Source organism: Monodon monoceros, unplaced genomic scaffold (assembly GCF_005190385.1).
Source record: "Monodon monoceros isolate NGI ecotype Baffin Bay Population unplaced genomic scaffold, NGI_Narwhal_1 Super_Scaffold_6, whole genome shotgun sequence".
In the NCBI taxonomy this organism is placed as follows: Eukaryota; Metazoa; Chordata; class Mammalia; order Artiodactyla; family Monodontidae; genus Monodon; species Monodon monoceros.
This window is the reverse complement of record NW_021703783.1, coordinates 42088864-42107481: the sequence shown is the minus strand read 5'-3', so window position 1 is coordinate 42107481 and position 18618 is coordinate 42088864. Positions and strand designations below refer to the sequence as shown.

The following is an 18618-nucleotide window of genomic DNA, read 5'->3' as shown; positions in this document are numbered from 1 at the left end:
GTGGGGCTTTCTCAATACTGCATTTCTGTCTCCTTCTCAGGGTTTATCTCTGCCTAGTCTCTGTCTCTTCTGCATCTATCCCTTTGCCTTCTTCTCATTGCTGCTCTTTTTGTTCCTCTGTCTCTATTCCTCTGCACTACCTCTGTCTCTACGTCTCTCTGTCTTCTTGCCAAACCTTCTCACCTCAAACCTCAAAAACTCCCCACCTGACCATGCCCCCTCTTCTTCCCCCTTTCCCCCAAACCCCTCACCCCTGAATTCCCCACCTGCCTCCCTCGGTTGTATTGCACACTGCTTGGGCAGGGAACAAGGTGTGATGTTCATCGGAAGAGGTGGAGGGAGCTCTAGGGCCTGGGGGGAGGGGGCCAGGGCTGGGGGGTCTAGGGGTAGGGTCTGCTGGGGAGGCATCCTCTGTCCCCCACCTTAGGAGCAGCCACAGCGGTCCACCACCATGCCAGGGATCTTGCCGTAGATAATCTGCTGCTTGTCATTGAAGTAGAGCATGTTGATTGGGGACATCTTGGTGGGGGTACAGCAGGGCCCAGCAGAGCCTCTTGGGTTAGCCTGTTGCACCAGGTGGGTGTGCGGATACTTTTGCATGAACATGTACTCGCACTGGCCGGAGCAGTAGTTGGCCTTGTAGCGTTTAGGTGCGATGATCCAGTCCCAGCCAAAAGCCTCAAAGTCCACAGTGAGGGGGTATCGGCAGCAGCGGGACTCACTTGAGTGCTCATCGCAGTCCAGGCCCAGGTTCCGCCGGGACCGTTTTGTGTTCTCTAGGACTCGAAGCTCCATGAAAGGATGCTGGGGGTGAGGGAGAGGAGAAATAGATGTGATAGAGCCTTGCAGAGCTCTTACTCCCTGTTTCTTCTCACCTGCCCCTCAACAGGGGCATCAGAACAGAGACTATTGATTTCTCAGCTTCTCCAATGCTCCCATCCCCAGCCTGCCTTTTACCCACTTTTCTTGCCAGCTAGCCACCTCTCCCTCAACTCACCTTCCCCAATTCTGTCTCTTCTGGCAACCTGATCCTCATCAGCCCCTTGGCCCAAGGTCTCAACAACAGCCCATCTTTGTTGTCCCATGAATCTATTTACTCAAATAGATTTACTTCACCCCAAATCCAGTTTTCAACTGTTGCCCCCTTGGATCTCTGAAAAGTGATATCACCCCATTACCACCACCTAACTCTCCTCTAGAATCAGCTCCGGGCCCTAGAAAAATAATGCTGGTCCCTAACCCACTTTACGTTTCTGGTCTACCATTTCCAACACCCCACCTCCTCAGGGCCAGGTTATACATATCTGCCAATATCTCAGGCTCCCTGCTCACCAGCCCCTCGGCTCCCGGCCCCAGGGAGGTGACAGCCAGGTCTGTGCCACTGGGATCAAAGGCGTTGATCTCGATGCCCCAGTTGCTCTGTGGCTGGCGGAACCAGCTATGTAGTACTTGCTTGAAGTCGATGCTTTGCCAGTGGCCGGAGCGTGAGTGCAGGTCAATTTTGAGCGAGCGGATACGGATGTGACGCCGGCCTCCGCCCCCTCCCCCTGCGGTCCCTTCCCCAGTTAGGGGTTTCAGTCGTAAGATCTGCAGGTAGACTGTGGCTGGACGGGGCACAGGCCGGAGATAAACCCACAGCTGGGCCTTCAGTACCTTTGTGAACATCACCTTGGGGCTGAAGTGGAAATGGCAGCAGAGAGGGCTGCCATCTGTCTGCACCGCAGGGTCAGCTGATGAGAGAGAAGGGGGCACAGTATCAGCAAAGGGTGTCTGTGGAGGGGGACACTGGCAACTCAGACTCCTCAGCCTGTGTTTTCCAGTTCCTTACCCTTCTTCCCTGCCTACCCTTACCGTTATTCTTGACTACCATGTCACTGGTACCTAGAACAGCACCCCTGCTCTCCCTGTAAGATAACAGCTCTATCAGGCCTTACTGATCTACACCCCTTCCTTAATCTGTCAGCCCTAATGCAGAGGTTCCTCTCTACCAGATAACCTGCAAAGATAGTTGTTAGGGAATTCTCCCACCTGCAGTCTTCCCTTCCTCCAACTTTCCCTAGCATGTAGGGCTCCAACTTTTCCTGAACCTTTGATGCTCTCCATAAAAGCCAAAGCTCATATCACACCTGCTGTCCTCAGGTCACCTTGCCCCATTTCTGCTCTGTTTTGTCTGGTGGCCAGGTGGAGCCCGGCACACCCCCCGAAACAGATGGCCTCAGGGAATGGATAACCCAGGGTCCAGATAGGGAGTGTGGGCTAAATTTATTCCATGAAGTAAACCAGAATTCAAATCTAGGCTTCTTCCATCATTCCCAGCAGAAATAACACACCCAAGAGAATGGAACTACTCAAACACTCCCCATGCATCTGACTGCTCAGTCCCCTGACCCTGAGAAAAGTTCCCTCAGCTGCTGCTTCCTCATCACCATTAATGCCTCCACTTTTAAGAAAGGGAAGCACTACCTCCGTGTATTTTTCCTCCTACTTTCCCAAAGCATCAGAAATAGTATTCAGCACATCAGATCAACTTTAAATCAGTCTTCTCTCCCCTAAGCTTCCTTTGGTTTCTCAGTCCAGTGCCAATAAGTCTTTACAAAGGTTTAACATCCCAACTTTACATTTTGGCCAATTTCCCCTTGTTTTGGATCGTAAACTGACCCTTCTTGAGTTTAAAGGATGTTTCTCAATGTCTGCCTCTGCTTCCATTTCATCTCCTCTCAGCTCCCCTTTCTAATCTCTTAAATCAGTTGGAAGTGCCCTAAGTCATGTTTCTATTGGATATTAATATCCATTCTCACGCTAAATAGCCTGAGGAAGAGTCAGGAATGAGCTTCCAGAGCGATGTAAGGATGATCAGGAAGTCCAAGCCCTTAGTATCATGCCCAGGTCTGCATAATCATGGAGAATTTCTCATCTGTTGTTTCATCAGCCCTCCCCCACCCCCACCCTAGGAGAAGGAGGATACTTCAAGCGACTTGGGGAGGAGTACTTAAAGATCTTCACATATTCGGGGCACAAGACAAAAAGTTCCTTTGCAGCTTTCCCTTGGTTCTTTTCCAAAGTCCCAGGGCACTGGTAGTCCAGTTATCCTCCAGCTGGAGCTTCAGTGAGAGTGCGGTGGGGTAGGGTTTGGGGAGTGGAGAGTGGGGATTAGGAGAGCCCCTGGGGCAGGGTAGCTGCTGGTGAGATGGAGAGTGGCAAGCAACAATCCAAATAGCGTGCTATGCCTAATTTCAGTATAGGGGTGGTTTTATTTCCCTGCCTGTCTTCACCATTAGGTACTAATCTCCATGAGAGTAGACACTGTGTCGATGCTGTTTCTGTTTTGCTCACCACTGTAGCATTACTGCCTCCCATAGCACCCGGGCAGTGTTCAGTAAGTGCATGCTGAATGAACTCCCTAAACTCCCAATCTTAAATTATATAGGCAAGTGCCTGAAAGTTCTTCCTGGCATCTAAACACTGTTCTTTGACTACAGTTGCAGTGGGTTTAATCACTGCCTGACTCGTTAACCAGTATCTGACCTTATTCACCAAGCTTCTCAGTGCTGCCGACAATAATCCTTGCTTCACAGGAGTGCTGAGCATTAAATAAAGAATGCGAAAATAGCAGTAGTTTCTCAGTTGGTTTATCGCTAGTTTTCTAAACTCTAAACATGTGTCCCTATGTAAGTTGACCCAAGGCTTAGTAATGGGGGACTGGGCTCCAGGGCCCCATCTCTCTAAGTCTTTGGTTCCTTCAGGCAAAGTCCCCCATCCTCACCCCCGGGAATCACCATACACTTCTCCCCCACTGGATATGAGGACAGTTGGTATCACAGGGGGACAGGATGAAGACATTTGGAGAAAGAAAAGGGAAAGGAGAAGAAACAGGGGACTGGAGATGGTGAGGGAGATAAGAATAGAGAAGAGACAGAGATGAAGGCATGTTAGAAGAGGCTGGCAGAGAAATGGAGAAAAGAAGGAAGAGAGTGGAAGATCATGGTAGGGGGAGAAGAAATAGGTTTGGGAGCTGGAGAACACTGGGAGAGGAGGAGGGATGCAAAAGGAGTGAGTGGGGGTTAAGAAGCTGAAAGGAGGGAAGTAGCTAAGACTAGTGGGGTTGAGAGAAAGGTTGGAAGGAAACAGAGGGAGAAACAAAGAAGCAGGTAGAGCCACAGAGGGAAACAAGGGGCTTGAGAGAGTCCCCAACACACACACAGGCCCAGCTCCCAAAGGGAGGGGAAGGAGCCACATCTGTGTTGGATTGATCCGGGTTGGTGGCAGGCGGCAGGTCAGGTTTAGGAGGCGGCTCTGTTCTGGAGAGAGGTCATTGCACTATTTTCAGCCAAAGCCCAACCCCCTCTCTGCTCACCACCTCCTCCTCTGCCCTCACGCCCCGCTCCCAAACACCAAACACACTTTCCTTACCCTGGCTGGAAGGCCTAGGGGCAGGAGGTTGGACTGAGAGGGCAGGGGCCTCTTGGTGTAGGGAGGAGAGAGAGAAACTGAGGGGCTGGGCTTGGCTCCCAGAAGGGCAAGGGGGCTGGGTTCCCAGGATGAAGGCTGTGGTGGGAGAGCCTGAGAGGGTGGAGGAACTAGGGCAGGCACTGCAGCCTAGGAGAGGTGGGGGCTGGGGTCCAGGGTTGAGGGCTGGGGGAGGGGAGGAAGGGGGAGGGGAGCAGAGGCCATCGCTGCTGACAAACACCTCCCCCGATTAGCAGAGCACAAGTCTCTTATTAAAGCGGGTCCCTGGGGATTAGACTATAAAAGTCTCTTTTTCCTTTTCCCCTCTCTCCCTCCCCGCCCCTCGGCTCCCCCTCCCTCCCTTAAGAGCTCAGCTTGGCTCTTAAAGGGGACGTACAATACCTGGATGGAGACCCAGTTCCCTAGTTATCCAAGTCCTGGGGTGGCAGAAGGGTAGAAGCCGAGGTGGGACCCCACCTGCTGGTGTCCTTCCCCGTCCTCCCCAGCCCCTGAGTCTAACCGGCATTTCCCAAACTCTGTGTGCAGTGTCTGTTCACTTCCTGCATCCCCATTACCAGAGCTAACTCTGGGCTCAGGCCTATTGGTTAAGAGATGCTAGGGATAGAATGAGCAAGGGAAGTCCTCAGCTCCATCACTCATTCTGGAAATCCTCACACACTGCACCACACAGACCAAAGTATCTTTTTCCTCTGCACCCTTCACCTTCTTCCAGCAAACTCTTTTCAGAATCCCTCTACCACTCTCTGTTTCTAACTCTGTTGGTATCCCCGCCCCCACCCCTGCCCTCAGCCAGTCTCAGACTGACCCTAGCTTCTATAAAGCAGACGCCTTAAGAGCAGAAGGGAGACTGAGGAACTCAAGACCAGATCCTAGGCCTTCCCACCCCCCACCTCAGGTTAGTTTCCTAGTCCTCCGAGAGTTCTTTACAGCCCTGACCGGTACTGTGGAGTTAGGGTCACAGAAAAACTGGTGGCAGTGTGAGGCACTCAGCCTCCCGGATGCACGCCTGGGTTCCTGTGCCTCTCCCTGGGGGTCGGGCCACTAGGACTCCCCTCAGCCCCCAGCTTTTTATGACCCATCTGCCAATAAACCGGTCTCCCCCTCTTCTGTTCAGAGCCATAAAACAAAACAGTTGTGGGGTCGGGGGCGACTTGCCAAACCACTAGGGCATAAGGGAGGGCCTGGCTCCCTAGAGTTGCTGGGATGGGGGAGACCTCAGTGGGGGAGGGGAAAAGGGAGTCATCTGACCTTAGGGGGAGCTGGGGGGTTTGGGGGGGGTGGACAGTGTTGGCCTGGATTTTCCAGGCCATAAAATTTCAAAGCAGCTCAAGTCTATTAACATGTTCATCTTCCGTTTGGCCAGGGACTAGGATGCCTGGGTCCCCCCCTCCCCCCCATCTATTGCTTTCTTTATCCCCCTAGGTCTTCCTCTCTCTCCTCAAGTCTGGTTGCGGCTAAGGGCATGTGAACATGCGATACAACACTAAGGTTTGAGCTGCCAAATCGGAGCCCTAAGCCCCAGCGCAATGGAGTTGAGTTCTCTGAGCTCGGTTAGTACCAAGAAGGCACAGCTCTCCCGGCCCCTTGGGAGACCTGGTGTCAGAAGGGCTCCCGATGGGACGGGTGCCAGCTGGGCTGACGGGAGAGATACAGGGCTCTGGGATCTCATTCCTGGGAGAAGGAGAGGAGCACTAGGTTTTCTGCAGTCCGGGGGGCGCGTTGCAAAGCCCAAGGTGGAAGGGGTGCTGAGTTGGTGCCAGGGCCATTGGGAGGCGGAGAGCACGGCAGCCCGGCTGGGACTGCGGGGGTTCCGAAGCCTCCCGCTTCTGTTCTCCAGCCTCTCCACCAGGGCCCTTCAGGACTGAGTTGCTGTCCCTTGCCCTCTGCTGCAGGGGGACCCCAGCTTCCCCGAACCCCCCACCACCACCACACGCACACACACACAGGGTGGGAAGCGGTATCTCGCAACCCTTTCCGTTTGCCCCCTCACCTCCGGGAGCGGGGCGTGCACACAACTCCGCAGCCCATCTCCACAGCTCGAAAAACTTGTGGAGCAGCCCCCGCCCCCCAATCCATCAAGTTTTCGCAGAAAAGGCTTTCCGGCCGGAGCAACCGGGAGCTCCCCGCTTCGGAGCGGGAGCCACTCACTTTCCCGGAGCCGGAGTGGGAGCCAGCACCCCACGGCTCATGCCCCGCCTCCCACTTACTCTCCTGGGCCATGCTAATGACAGTCTCGGTGGTGGCGTGGTACTCGTCCTCCTCCAGGAAGTCCTCGGGCTGCAGAGCGTCGCCCTGGAAGTCGTGCAGGTCCAGGATCTGCTGCAGCGGCGGCGCCTTGGGCAGCAGCTGCTTCACCACCTCGCGGCTGATGTTGGGCGCCTCCTTGAGCCGCAGTTTGCTCAAGATCTGCGACTTGATGCTCTCCAGGCGCAGCTCGCGGCTGTGCTGCCGCCACACGCACACGGGGCAGCCGTCGGGCTCGGGCGCCACGGACGGGGCCGGCCGGCTCGAGCGCTCCCCCCCGGCCCCCCCCGCCGCCGCCGCCGCCGCCGCCGCCGCCGCCGCGGGGGCCCTCGGCCGCCTCCCCCCGGGGCCGCAGCTCAAGGGCGAGGAGCAGGAGCCCAGCAGCAGCGGGGCCGCGAGCACCATGCTGGAGGGGAGGGGTGGGAGGAATGGGGGGGCGGGGACGACAGGAAGTCCGCGGGGAGGGGGCGGAGGGAGGAGGGGAGGGGGAGGAGGAGGGGGGTCGGCGGCGCGGGGGTTGGGGGCTGCCCGGCCGAGGGGGGGCGGGGGGGGGGGCGGCGGGCGCGCGGGCGGGGCGGGCGGGCGGCCGGGGCGGGCGGCTGGGGGGGCCCGAGCCCGGGCCAGGCCCTTTATAGCCCCGGCCCCCGTGTCGTCAGCGGCCGCGATTGGCTGCGGAGCCAACAAAAGAGGCAGCGCTGTCATCCGAGGCGAGAGAGGGAGCCGGAGAGAGCCGAGGAAAAGAGAGAGGGAGGGAGCGAGGGCTCAGAGAGACGGAGAGACAGAGATATTGGGGTGGGGGAGAGGAAAGGAGAGATAGAGAAAGTCAGAGTCAGAGAGACCAAGGAGAGACTGAGAGATAAAGGGGGGAAGACACAGACCAGAGGCACAGAGATAGAGCGGGAGGAAGAGGAGGGAGAGACAAAGGGGGGAGGGGGAGAGGGTCAGAGGGGGGAAGACACAGAGAGGAGAGACTTAACTAGAGACAGAGAAGGAAAGTGACAGGCATAACTAGTGGGGGAGTCATGAGACAAAGATAGGGGAGAGAGACTAGAGGGAGGAGAGAGGGTATGGCTAGACAGGGGGGAGAGCTGGAGGTCTACAGATCCAGACCACAGGAGGTCAGGGGTGCATAGAGATGGGAACAGAGCAGAGGAGCTGATGGGACGGAGACCAGAACCCTGGGAATGAGAGAGGGATAGAAATCAGGAGGGGGAGGCGGGGGAAGCCCAGAGACTGGGCAGTACCAAGGGAGCCCCTTGGTAGACACAGAGAAGGCAGACACAGAGGATCAGGGGAAGGCAGAGATGGCAAGACAGAGACTCCTGAGGGAAGAGACAGAGACAGCCCAGCGACGAGAGTCAGCGTTGGTGGGAGCACTGAGAGCCCAAGGGGGAGGAGGTGAATTTGAGCCCAGAGGAGCCCCAGCTATCAGAAGTAGCCCAGTACCAGAAGTGGGGAGGGTGTGGAGGGAAGAATCAGGCTGGGCTCATCAAGGGGATCAAGAAGCAAGAGATGGACATGGGGGTTAGTGAGGAAGAATAGGAGGAGAAGAGACCAGGGACAATCTGAGAAGGTGGAGAGCTGGTGGGAAGCCCTGAGACCAGAGGAAGACTTAGAGCTGGGAAGAACGTGTACTTGAAACTGAGGGTTGATAAGGGGATAAGGGAGTCAGTAGGCTGGAAAAGGCAGGAACTGGGGACCACTAGGGGAGGAGTGCGAGGAAACAGGGCCAGAGACCACTGTGCTTGCAGAGGAATCTGGACCTCTGGATTTTTGGATCTGCAGGGTCTTGGAAGTCTGAGAAGGGGCTTGTAGTTGCAGGGGTGAGGATGAGAGAGAGGTCTGCCTTCAGATGCCTTAGCTGGAGAACGTAAGTCCCAAGGGGAGAAACCCAGATGTAGGACCAGCCCTAGTCTTCAGGTGTAACCCTGGGTACAGCCAGAGGACAGAGTATAAGAGTGCCAAGGTATTAAAATGCTCCTGAAGTGCTTAACTTCTTCTGGTTCTGCATACCTCTTCCCAGACCTCAGTTTCTTCAGGCTGATTTCTTGAGTCTAAAGCCCTAGAGGTCAATAGACAAATAACCAGTAGATTGAAAATATTTGAGGGGATCAGATCAGATCTTGCTTGCTTCCTGGCACACACAATGTTTACTGAATACGTGGATGAACATTATTGGGCTTCTCAGGCAGAACAGAGAGACATTGGTTTCCGCTTTGCATTAGATGGAGCACTGGGTGTAAGGACAGAGTTGGTCTGGGGAGCTGGAGTGGAATGAGGTTAGAAACTGGGGGTCTAGGTGTGAAGGAAGAAGGTTGGGTAGGGATGAGGAGGACCAAGCTGGGGAGCTTTGAAGAGATGATCCAGTCCATGGAGAGCAGGAACTAGGACTGCAGCAGAATGAAAAAAAGCAAAAAAAAAAAAAAAAAAAAAAAAAACTTAGACAGCTGGTTCCCTCCAAGACACGAGCATCTCAACATTTCATCAAGTTTTTTCATCTATAAAATAGGATCACATTGCTTGCCCTCAACTAGCTGTGAGGATTACACAACAATCAATTAATAGTGGCCTTCATGGGCTTCTTTTTCATGATGATTTGCCTTCCTTTCCGATTTCCCAGAGCAGTGATTACCTTCACCACATATTCTGGCATATCCTGTTCTCCAAAATGTTTCTCTGATGTCATTTCCTCAGCAAAATTGCAAACTCCTTGAGAGCAGAGGTGGTGTCACCTCTTTCTCCCTCAGAGGAGGTGGCCCAGCTTTCACTTCCCTACCAAACATGTAGCTAGCGGCAGGTCTATGAGAGATGCAAAGGTAAGTAAGACTTGGCCCCCTTTTTCAGGGGCCAGATGCCTCCTCGATATCACCATCTGGACACACCCTCAAATATCATAGATTAAATATGGTAAACAGAGAACTTCTCTCCCCTGAACTGTGCCCCCATCCTGCTCTGTTTCGTTTTAGTGAATGACAATCACCCAGGTCAAAAACCTGGATGTAGCCTTCACCCTCTTTCTCTTGATCATTTCCGAATCTTTGCACAAGTTGTTTCCTCTTCTTGAACAACTCCCCTTCCTACCTCCACTCCCTCCCTCCACCCCCCTCAACTTACTCTTTCTTCAGGTCTCAGTATAGATGAGATTCTGGACATGTCTTCCAGGAGTCCATTCCTGACTCCCAAGACTAGAGTAGATGCTACTCCTAGCTATACCTGCACCATCCTGTGTGTCATGGAGGTTAATCACATAGCTTCTAGACTCAAACTAGGCTGCCTGGGATCAAGCCCCAGAGCTCTCCCCCTTTTCTGGCTGTGTGAACTTGGCTCTATGCCTCAGATTCCTCACCTGTAAGGTGGAGATAACAATACTGTACCTCTTTCATAAAGTTATGAAGATTAACTGCCTGACACACAGTTTTAAATGAGATAATTAGTCATTACTACTACCTAACTTATCAGCCTCACACTGTGAGACCCAGGAGAGCGGGAGCTTTTATCACCAAAGTATTCCTTAACGGCTTTGAATAAAGAATGAATGAACCCTGCTCACTGGCTCTGGTCAGAGCCAGGTTAGGGAAAGAAAACTGTATGTTTATGGCCATAAGGAGTTATGGGTACCTGCCAAATACTAGAGAGCAAGAGTCTGGAACTTGTGAGACAGAAAGGATTTTCTGCCTCCTGGCTTCCTCCCGCGGGTTACAGGACTGCATTTAATCCAATGAGTGGGCAAGACTGCCATCTGGTGGTCGAATCTGGAATTTCTGCTTGGAGGTGGGTCTAAAACGACTTTTTTTTTTTTTTTTGCATACTTTGTGTATTTTCACTTTAGATTTCTAGTCCAAGAAGTTCTATATCATAAAGTATTAAGCCTTGTTTCTCTCTCCACCCCCTCCTAGATCTTGCCACTTTCCTTGAGTTCCCTCAGGCTTGGTACTGTTGGGTTCCCTTGAGTTGTAGGTAAACCTTGGGAGGTCTCTTTCAGGAGCTTCAGACTTCCAGCTGCCCTAGACCCAGTCCCGAGGAGGGGACCCTGCTGGCTTTAAGGAAAAGGAATTTGGAGAGATGTGGACATTTAGATCCTTCCTCATCACGACACTAGCTAACCAGGGTTTGGGGCCCCGCCCACTGCCCTGGTCTCCCAGGCAACTGTCTTCCTGCCAAGGGTGCCCCTCTCCCGGTGTTACCCAGGCAACCTTCAGGCCCGCCTCCTTCAAGGTCCTGACTGGTTCATAGCAAATGTGGGTTGGGGCGTAAGGGAGGCACTGAGCTTTGAAGGGTGTGAGCTGCTGGGAGAGAAGGAGGGATGAGGTTTCAAGAGCTGCTGTAGGCAAGAGGTGCTTGTGTAGCCCTGGGTAGAGGGTCCCTTATGTTACAGCCTCAGGAAAAGGAACTGCAGGTCCCAGGAGCTGGTCACCAGGGTCCGAGGCCAGAGACACCTGGACCACTTTCAGAGCTGCAGACCCCCGCACTGGGAGCCACTGTGAGGAGGAGGGGCTCCTGCTATCCTGCACTGCTACCATGCACCAAAACTGCCTTGTCCATCAGAGCTGGGCTTAGTGGGCAGTAACTCATGACCTCTAATCCCATCTCTTCTTGCTTCGTCCTCCTAAAGACCCTATTACTAGGGTCAGTGGACTCATTCCCTGGCACTGCAGGTCCTTCCAAGGAGGGGAAAGCCTGGGCCATTGAGAAGCAGCTGGGAAGGGGGGGGCTTCCCTAGGAGGGGCTTTCCCCTCCTGGCCCTCCCAGCAGGAGCCTCAGGGAATGTGGTGTGGGGAGGCTATTCTGGGCTGGCGAGAGTTTGTTTGTGGAATGGGCCCCTCCCAGGTCCCTGCCCACAAACCCTGAAGCCCTCAGAGAGAACCTCCCTGTGTAATTACCATCTTCTCCCACACCACTGTTCTAAACCCTATAATTACCCTGCCTGGATTGTCGGGCAGGCCTGTTAACCTCTTTAACCTCGAGGCCCTCTAGGAGAAGTTGGAGGTTGGAAAGAGGGAGCCAAAGACTTAGCGTTTTGGAGGGAGGGGGTGGAGGTGGGTGGGATACAAGTGGGGAACCCTGAGAATCACTAGGACTCACATCTTCCTCCAGTGCCTCTGCCCCCATCCGCTCCCCCTACCTTCTCAGGGCAGGCCCAGCCCTCTCAGTCCTTGGGTGTGCCCTCTTTCTACCTTCACTCTTGGTCTCCCCAGGCCTGCCCACCTCTTCCTGTCTTTCTTTCCTGTTTCTCCTTCTCCAGGCCCGTGGTAGGGTCCTGCTGGTGGCGGTGGCCAAGGCTGGCCCCTTGGCCCAACTATGCTGGCAGGAGGCACCACTATTCCAGCTGTTGGTCAAAGAAAAGGAGGGGTCTGAGCACAAAGTCTGCTTCTCCAGGGACTTCAAACCCCTGGTAGATGTGCTGATCCAGCCCCAAGGAACAGAAACCTGGGCTAAACACCCCGCCCCGCATTGCCTCTTTCTCCTTTCTTGCAGATTCATTTATTTTTTTTTAAGATTATTATTTTTTTGATGTGGACCATTTTTTCAAAGTCTTCATTGAATTTGTTACAATATTGCTTCTGTTCCATGTTTTGATTTTTGGCCGCGAGGCATGTGGGATCCCAGCTCCCCGACCAGGGATGGAGCCCGCACCCCCTGCCCTGGAAGGCAAAGTCTGGACTGCTAGGGAAGTCCCTCTCCCAGATTCTTGTCTGCTACCTCTCAGGAGAAACTTTAGTTGTGCTGACTCTCAGGTGGAGACCACGGCGCTCCCGAGCAGGCCCTGGTCCAGACCCACACAGCAGCCGAGCTCCTGGCCCAGGTGGTGCACGGAAGGCCAGGGGCTGCAGCTGCCTCTCCTGCCCGGTCACCAGCTGGGCGTCTGGATTGACCCTGTTGTAACAGTGACACAGGCTGGGAGGAGGCTGGGACAGAAGTCAGGCAAGGGTAGGGGGAAGGAGTGGCCAGAGGTCAGGGGCTGGGGGCCCAGGAGCAGTGAAAGAAATGGGTAAGAATGTGGGGGAGAGCTGAGGATACAGCCTGGCAGCGGGGCTGGGGTGGAGCCGGAGCTGGAACTCTGGGCCAAGGCCAAGTTGAGTAGGACCTAAAGGAGGCTGGGTTGTCCCTCCCAACCCTTTCCTCGGCCATCTCAAGTGGGGCGGCGTCCAGACATTTCTCAAAGCGAAGTCATCGTAACTCCCATGAGTCTAAAAACAGGGTATGATCAAGACTTTATCATTCTTAAGGTAACAAAATTGATCCCCTTCATTCTCCTCTGATCCTCCCAACTACCCTGTGAGGTGAGGGAGTAGTCTCCCTCCTGCGTAAGTGGCAGAAAGTTGAGGCTCGGGGAGGGCGAGAGTTTGGTCCAAGTCACCCACTCACGTGGGGGAGAACGTGTCTCTCACCAAGGCTTCTGACCTCAGGGCGCTGCTTGCTGACAGCGAACATGGTGCACCCAGCCCCGGAGCTGGTGTGTCAAGACCCTGGTTCTCATCTGCGGGTGGTGGCTGAGTCGGTGGCTTCATCTCTCTGGGCCTTACTTTCCTCACAGTGAGGAGGTAAGCTGACTTTGGCAGTGATGATGTTCTTCTGGGTACCACGGTGCGCTGTGACTGGAGGCCCCTCTCTATGCCCACAGACTCCAACAATCAGAACATCTCCAACCTTGCCCTTGTTTTGATCTAACCCTACCATCTAGGAGCTGCTATCAAGCACCCATGCCTCCCTCATATCCAAAGCTGGGGCCTCTGGATTGAAATCTCAGGCCCCCAATTCAGACCCAACCTCTTGACCTTAAGTCCCAGCATCACCCTTCCTACCTTCCCCAGTGTAGAGATGCACCCTTTTCCTTTCTCTCTCCCATCCGTGTCTCCTCCCCTTCTTTCTCTCCACCCCCTCCTTCATGTCTGTTTCCCCTCTCCTATCCCCCAACCTCTCCCTTGTCTTCCACTCTCCTCTATTTGCTCCTGTATCTCTGTGTCCCTCTCCAACCCTCCTCAACTCTTCCCTCTCTTTCCTCCTCTCCTTCCCCATGCCTCCTGGCTTCTCTACCATGCTCCCCTGCCCCCAAGGGCTTCTGCAGGTAGAAGTTCCCAGTTCACTGGGGCCTCTACTACCAGGGCACCTGCATCTTATCTCTGAGCCGGCCCCTCCCAGTGGGGCTCAGGCAGGGGTCCTGCTGAGTGGAGGGAAGAAGGTGTCTGCAGCAGGCGCTGGACTCTGTACGGATCTGAGCTTTGGGAGGCCTTGGGCGCTGGCTACAAGCTACTGTGTGTTGCACTGGGTCTGGCCGATGCCTACATGCTCTCAGATGGCAACCACCCTTGCTTGGGACACCTGAGGCCCCCATGCCCTGCTGCTGGCCCTGGTTGGAGAGCTAGAGGGCAGCCTGGCTCTGCTGTGTGGGCAGGGGACAAGCCCACCCTACTCACCCACCACCAGCCAGTGCCAGGCGCTGAAGGGACAGAAGCCTGAGCTAATCAGGCGGCTTGGTGGCATTTCTGGACACTAGCACTTGGAGTTGGTGCTGAAAGCTCTGAAGGCCAAGTCTGAGGTCAGCCTCCTCCCCACTCAGAGGTACACAGGGCTCTATGCCTACTTCCCAGGCTAGAGGGGTAGGCCATTCTCTTTTAAAAAATTGTGTTAGGGACATAGAGAACAGACTGGCGGTTGCCAAGGGGGAGGGGGCCGGGGGAGGAATGGAGTGCGAGGTTGGGGTTAGCAGATGTAAACTTTTTTTTTTTTCACTTTTTTTTTTTTTTTGGCCTCATCAAGGGATCTCGATAAGGGATCTTACTTCCCCGACCAGGGATCAAACCCGTGGCCCCTGCAGTGGAAGCACAGAGTCCTAACCACTGGACCGCCAGGGAATTCCCCAAGCTTTTATATATAGAATGGATAAACAACAAGGTCCTACTGTATAGCACAGGGAACTACATTCAATACCTTATGATAAACCATAGTGGAAAAGAATATAAAAAAAGAATGTATATACGTGTATAACTGAATCACTTTGCCGTACAGCAGTAATTAACACAACTTTGTAAGTCAACTATACTTCAATAAAAAATTGTGTTAAATAAAATAAAAAAATAAATTAAAAATTATGCATACATAACACAAAATTTACCATTTTAACCATTTTTTAAGTGTTCGGCGGCTCTAAGTATATTCACGTGTTGTGCAACTGTCACTACCATCCATCACCAGAACTCTTCCATCTTCCTAAACAGAAACTGCATACCCAGTGGAACAATAACTCGCTATTCCTCCCAGCCCCCGGCAGCCACCACACTACTCTCTGTTTCTGTGAAGGTGACCAGGAATGGACTTTTCTTGCCCTCTCCCTTCCAGCTCCACACAGGTCTGTTCTCCGGGGTTTCCCTGGCCCCATTCTTTCTCTCCCATTGCGTGACCAAGCTGCTGCAGTACTCTGCACTGGCCACAGTTTGCTCCCTGCCCTTCCCCTGGCGTTCCTCTAGGAGGGTTCCATTCTCCTGACCTTCACCTCAGCTCCACCCCTGCCTACCTGGATGCCTCCACTCCCCACTCAGCAGGTACGTGGGATCCTGCCCTGACATTGCTCTGGAAAAGGCCACCTCATCCAATGGCCTTCTCTGGCATCTCACCTTTCTTTACTATTTGGTGCTTCTGGCCACTGTCCCCTCCTCCTGTCATGGAGTTCTCTTTTCTCTTGGCCTCTGAGAGAGAGAGGAAAAAGCACGGGCTTTGGAACCCCCAGAGATATGGGTTCAAATCCTAACACTGCCCTTTACCTGCTTGGACTCTGGGCACATCACTCCCTGTCTCTGAGCCTCAGTTTCCTTATCTCTAAAACAGGACAAATCATACGGACCTCACCAGGTTGTCATGAGGATTAAATGAACTCATGGCTCTAAGTGCCCAGCACAGTGCCTGGCAGAGTGCAGGGGTCCAGCTCCGCAACTTCCTTTCCCTTTCAGCTCCTTTACTCCCCCATGTTCCTTAAACATAAGGGTTTCCCAAAACTCTGTCTCTGTTTTCTTCTCTTGCTCTGGCCTTCACCCATCTATGGATTTAGATATCACTTTACATATATATATATATATTTTTTATAATTTTATTTATTTTTGGCTGCGCCGGGCCTTTGTTGCTGCGTGTGGGCTTTCTCTAGTTGCTGTGGGCGGGGCCTACTCTTCGTTGCGGTGTGCGGGCTTCTCATTGCAGTGGCTTCTCTTGCTGTGGAGCACAGGCTCTAGGCACGCAGGCTTCAGTAGTTGTGGCGCACGGGCTTCAGTAGTTGTGGCTCGCAAGCTCTAGAGCGCAGGCTCAGTAGTTGTGGCCCACGGGCTTAGTTGCTCCGCGGCATGTGGGATCTTCCCGGGCCAGGGATTGAGCCTGTGCTCCCTGCATTGGCAGGAGGATTCTTAACCACTGCGCCACTAGGGAAGTCCTAGATATCACTTTTTATCTCCAGTCTGACTACTCCTCCCTCCCGAGTTTCACATCCCCACTTCCAGGTGGGACATCTCCACCCAGCTGCCTCTCATGTGCCTCCTGCCTTGGGTGACAACCACCTCTCCCCTGGGCGCCCAGGTTTGGAAACTCTGAGTCATCTCAGACTCTTCCCACTTCCTCTCCTGCTCCCACAGGTAAGCAGTCACCCCATTCTTTGATCTTCCCTCTCTGAAGGGTTTTTCCAAGGATTTTCCCCTCCTTTCCCTGGTTCTGGCCTTCATCAGCTCTCCCTTGGACCATGATGTGCCAGCTACCCTCCAGACACTCATCTCTCCTTTCACGGTAGGGCCAATCCCAAGAGAGTTCACCCACCCTCTCCCCTCTGCCTCTAGAACACACCCCACACAGCCACTAGGTTCTCAACAGTCCTGTCACCTAGACTGTCTTCTTCTTTTGCTTCATCTATTGTTTTATGAAGTATTCCAAAATAAATTACAGACAGGACATCTCACCCTTAAATATTTTAGTATGCAACTTTAAAAAATAATTTTCCTGTATAATCATACTATCATCACAGCTAACAAAATTACTTTCTCATGTCTAATCCTCAGTTTATATTCAGATTTGCCTAGCTGTTCCCAAAATGTCTTTCACAGTTTGTTCAGGCAAAGATTCAGTCAAAGACCAAGCATTATACTTGGTGGTGAGGTAGCTAAAGTTTCTACATCTTGACTTCAGCCCACCTTCCCCCACTTCCATCTGTCACCACATCCTTCCCCAGCCCTGTGAGCTGGCCAACCCCAACGTGTCATGGACTTTTTTTTAAAAAATATTTATTTATTTATTTGGCTGCGCCGGGTCTTAGTTGCGGCATGCATGTGGGATCTAGTTCCCTGACCAGGGATCGAACCCGGGTCCCCTGCGTTGGGAGCTCGGAGTCTTAACCACTGGACCACTGAAGTCCCCATGGACTTTGAAAACTACTCCTTTTTTACACTTGGCCCTTTCCTTGTCCCTGGAACGGAGAGACTACCCTTTTATTGTCTAAGGTCACCTGGGAGCGCACCACCCACCTCTGTGAAATCTGTTCTTTTTCTTTCTTCTCTGGGGCAGAGGCACCACCTGTTCCTCCCTCTGCGCTCATCCAGCTGCCACCAGGGGTTTCTGCCTCTGTTCACAGTGTGGGCTCGGTTCTGCCTGCTGGCAGAGGACGGGGCCACCAATTGCCTCACCTCGCTGGCCCTGCGCCCAGCATGTGCTTGGCAGAAACAGATGAAACTCCTTTCTTCAGCTTCTTTGCTCCTCCTCCACGGCCTGCCTGCCGTGATAATTGGGAAGCAAAGTCCAGAAGGGGCTTGGTGTGTCTTGCTGGAAGATTGTGATCCTGGAAACTGGTCCTCGGCCCAGCCCAGATCTCCTTCCTTCTGCTCTTACAGTTTCCTTCCTTGTGCACACATACTGAAGGCTCAGGAAACGGTTCTTCAGGCAGGACCAGAAGAACCTAAGGGGTTGGGTCCAGGCCAGGGGGGCAGGGGTGTTGTGGTTGGTTCTGTCCTTTGCTTGTTCACACAGCTCCTTCTGCGGACCACCACGGCCCACAGAGAGGGAGGCAGCTTGAGACCAACCCCCTCACCTTCCAGTCCTCTCCTGGCCTTGCCCTCTGGGCTGTCCGCTAGGATGGGATGGAGAAATCCAGGGGATATATGCCATGCCCGCCTTAGTGTCCTCCCCACGCCTCTACCGTTAACAGGCTGATCCAGGAGGGGTGGGAGCTGACCTCAGCAATCCTCTCCCAGAGGGAGGGATCTGACTCTGACGTGCCATGATTGGGTGGAATGGTGCTAGGAAGCGCTTCCTCCACTTCTCAGCTCACTACTCAGGAGCCCTAGACAATGGAGAAGGGACTAAGAGAGAGAGGGACAGGAACACCCACTCTAGAACGCTGGGGGATTCCCAGGATGTGAGGCTGGGGACCTTCTGAAAGTTTATTCTGCCCCCACCCGATTCCAGAGAGCCAGCAGCGCCCTCTGCTGACTCGGGGAAGGGGTGGAATGGAGCTGGAGCGAGAGGAAGGGAGTGGGCTCTGGGTGGAGAATGCAGGCCTCTTGAAGACCATCTTGTCACCTCGACTCAGCTCTGCCGCCCGGCCGGGCGCTCAGAGAGTAACTTCGGGCCGCTCATCCCTCCTTTGGCTCTCACACGTCTCCTCCGTTTCCCTGAGCCAGAGAGAACCAGGCGGCGCCGGATCCCGCTCTCCTACCCCGAGGTGGCCCCCTTCTGGCGGCGCCAGAAGGGCGCCAGGCACCCCGAGGTCCTGCCCTGGGCGTCCTCTCTTTGCGGGGGTGGGCACTGCCTTACGGGCAGGGGCCACGTGGCCTCGACCGGGCTGGGGGCTCGGCCTTCCCCACGCGGGCCGGGTGACTCAGGCCGCAGCTGTTCCCGTGTCACATGAGGGAGGCTGGGGCCACTCGGCGGGGGAGGGGGCTG

At 54.0% G+C, this 18618-nt stretch overlaps 1 protein-coding gene across 1 annotated transcript; it reads right to left on the bottom strand.

Moving 5' to 3' along the window:
- Positions 1 to 423: 423 nt before the first annotated feature.
- Positions 424 to 7116, bottom strand: GDF11 (growth differentiation factor 11). The gene is given in 5 exon segments (XM_029205892.1): positions 424 to 804; positions 1333 to 1730; positions 6675 to 7033; positions 7035 to 7086; positions 7089 to 7116. Coding segments are annotated over 5 exon segments (1218 nt in total).
- Positions 7117 to 18618: the final 11502 nt, after the last annotated feature.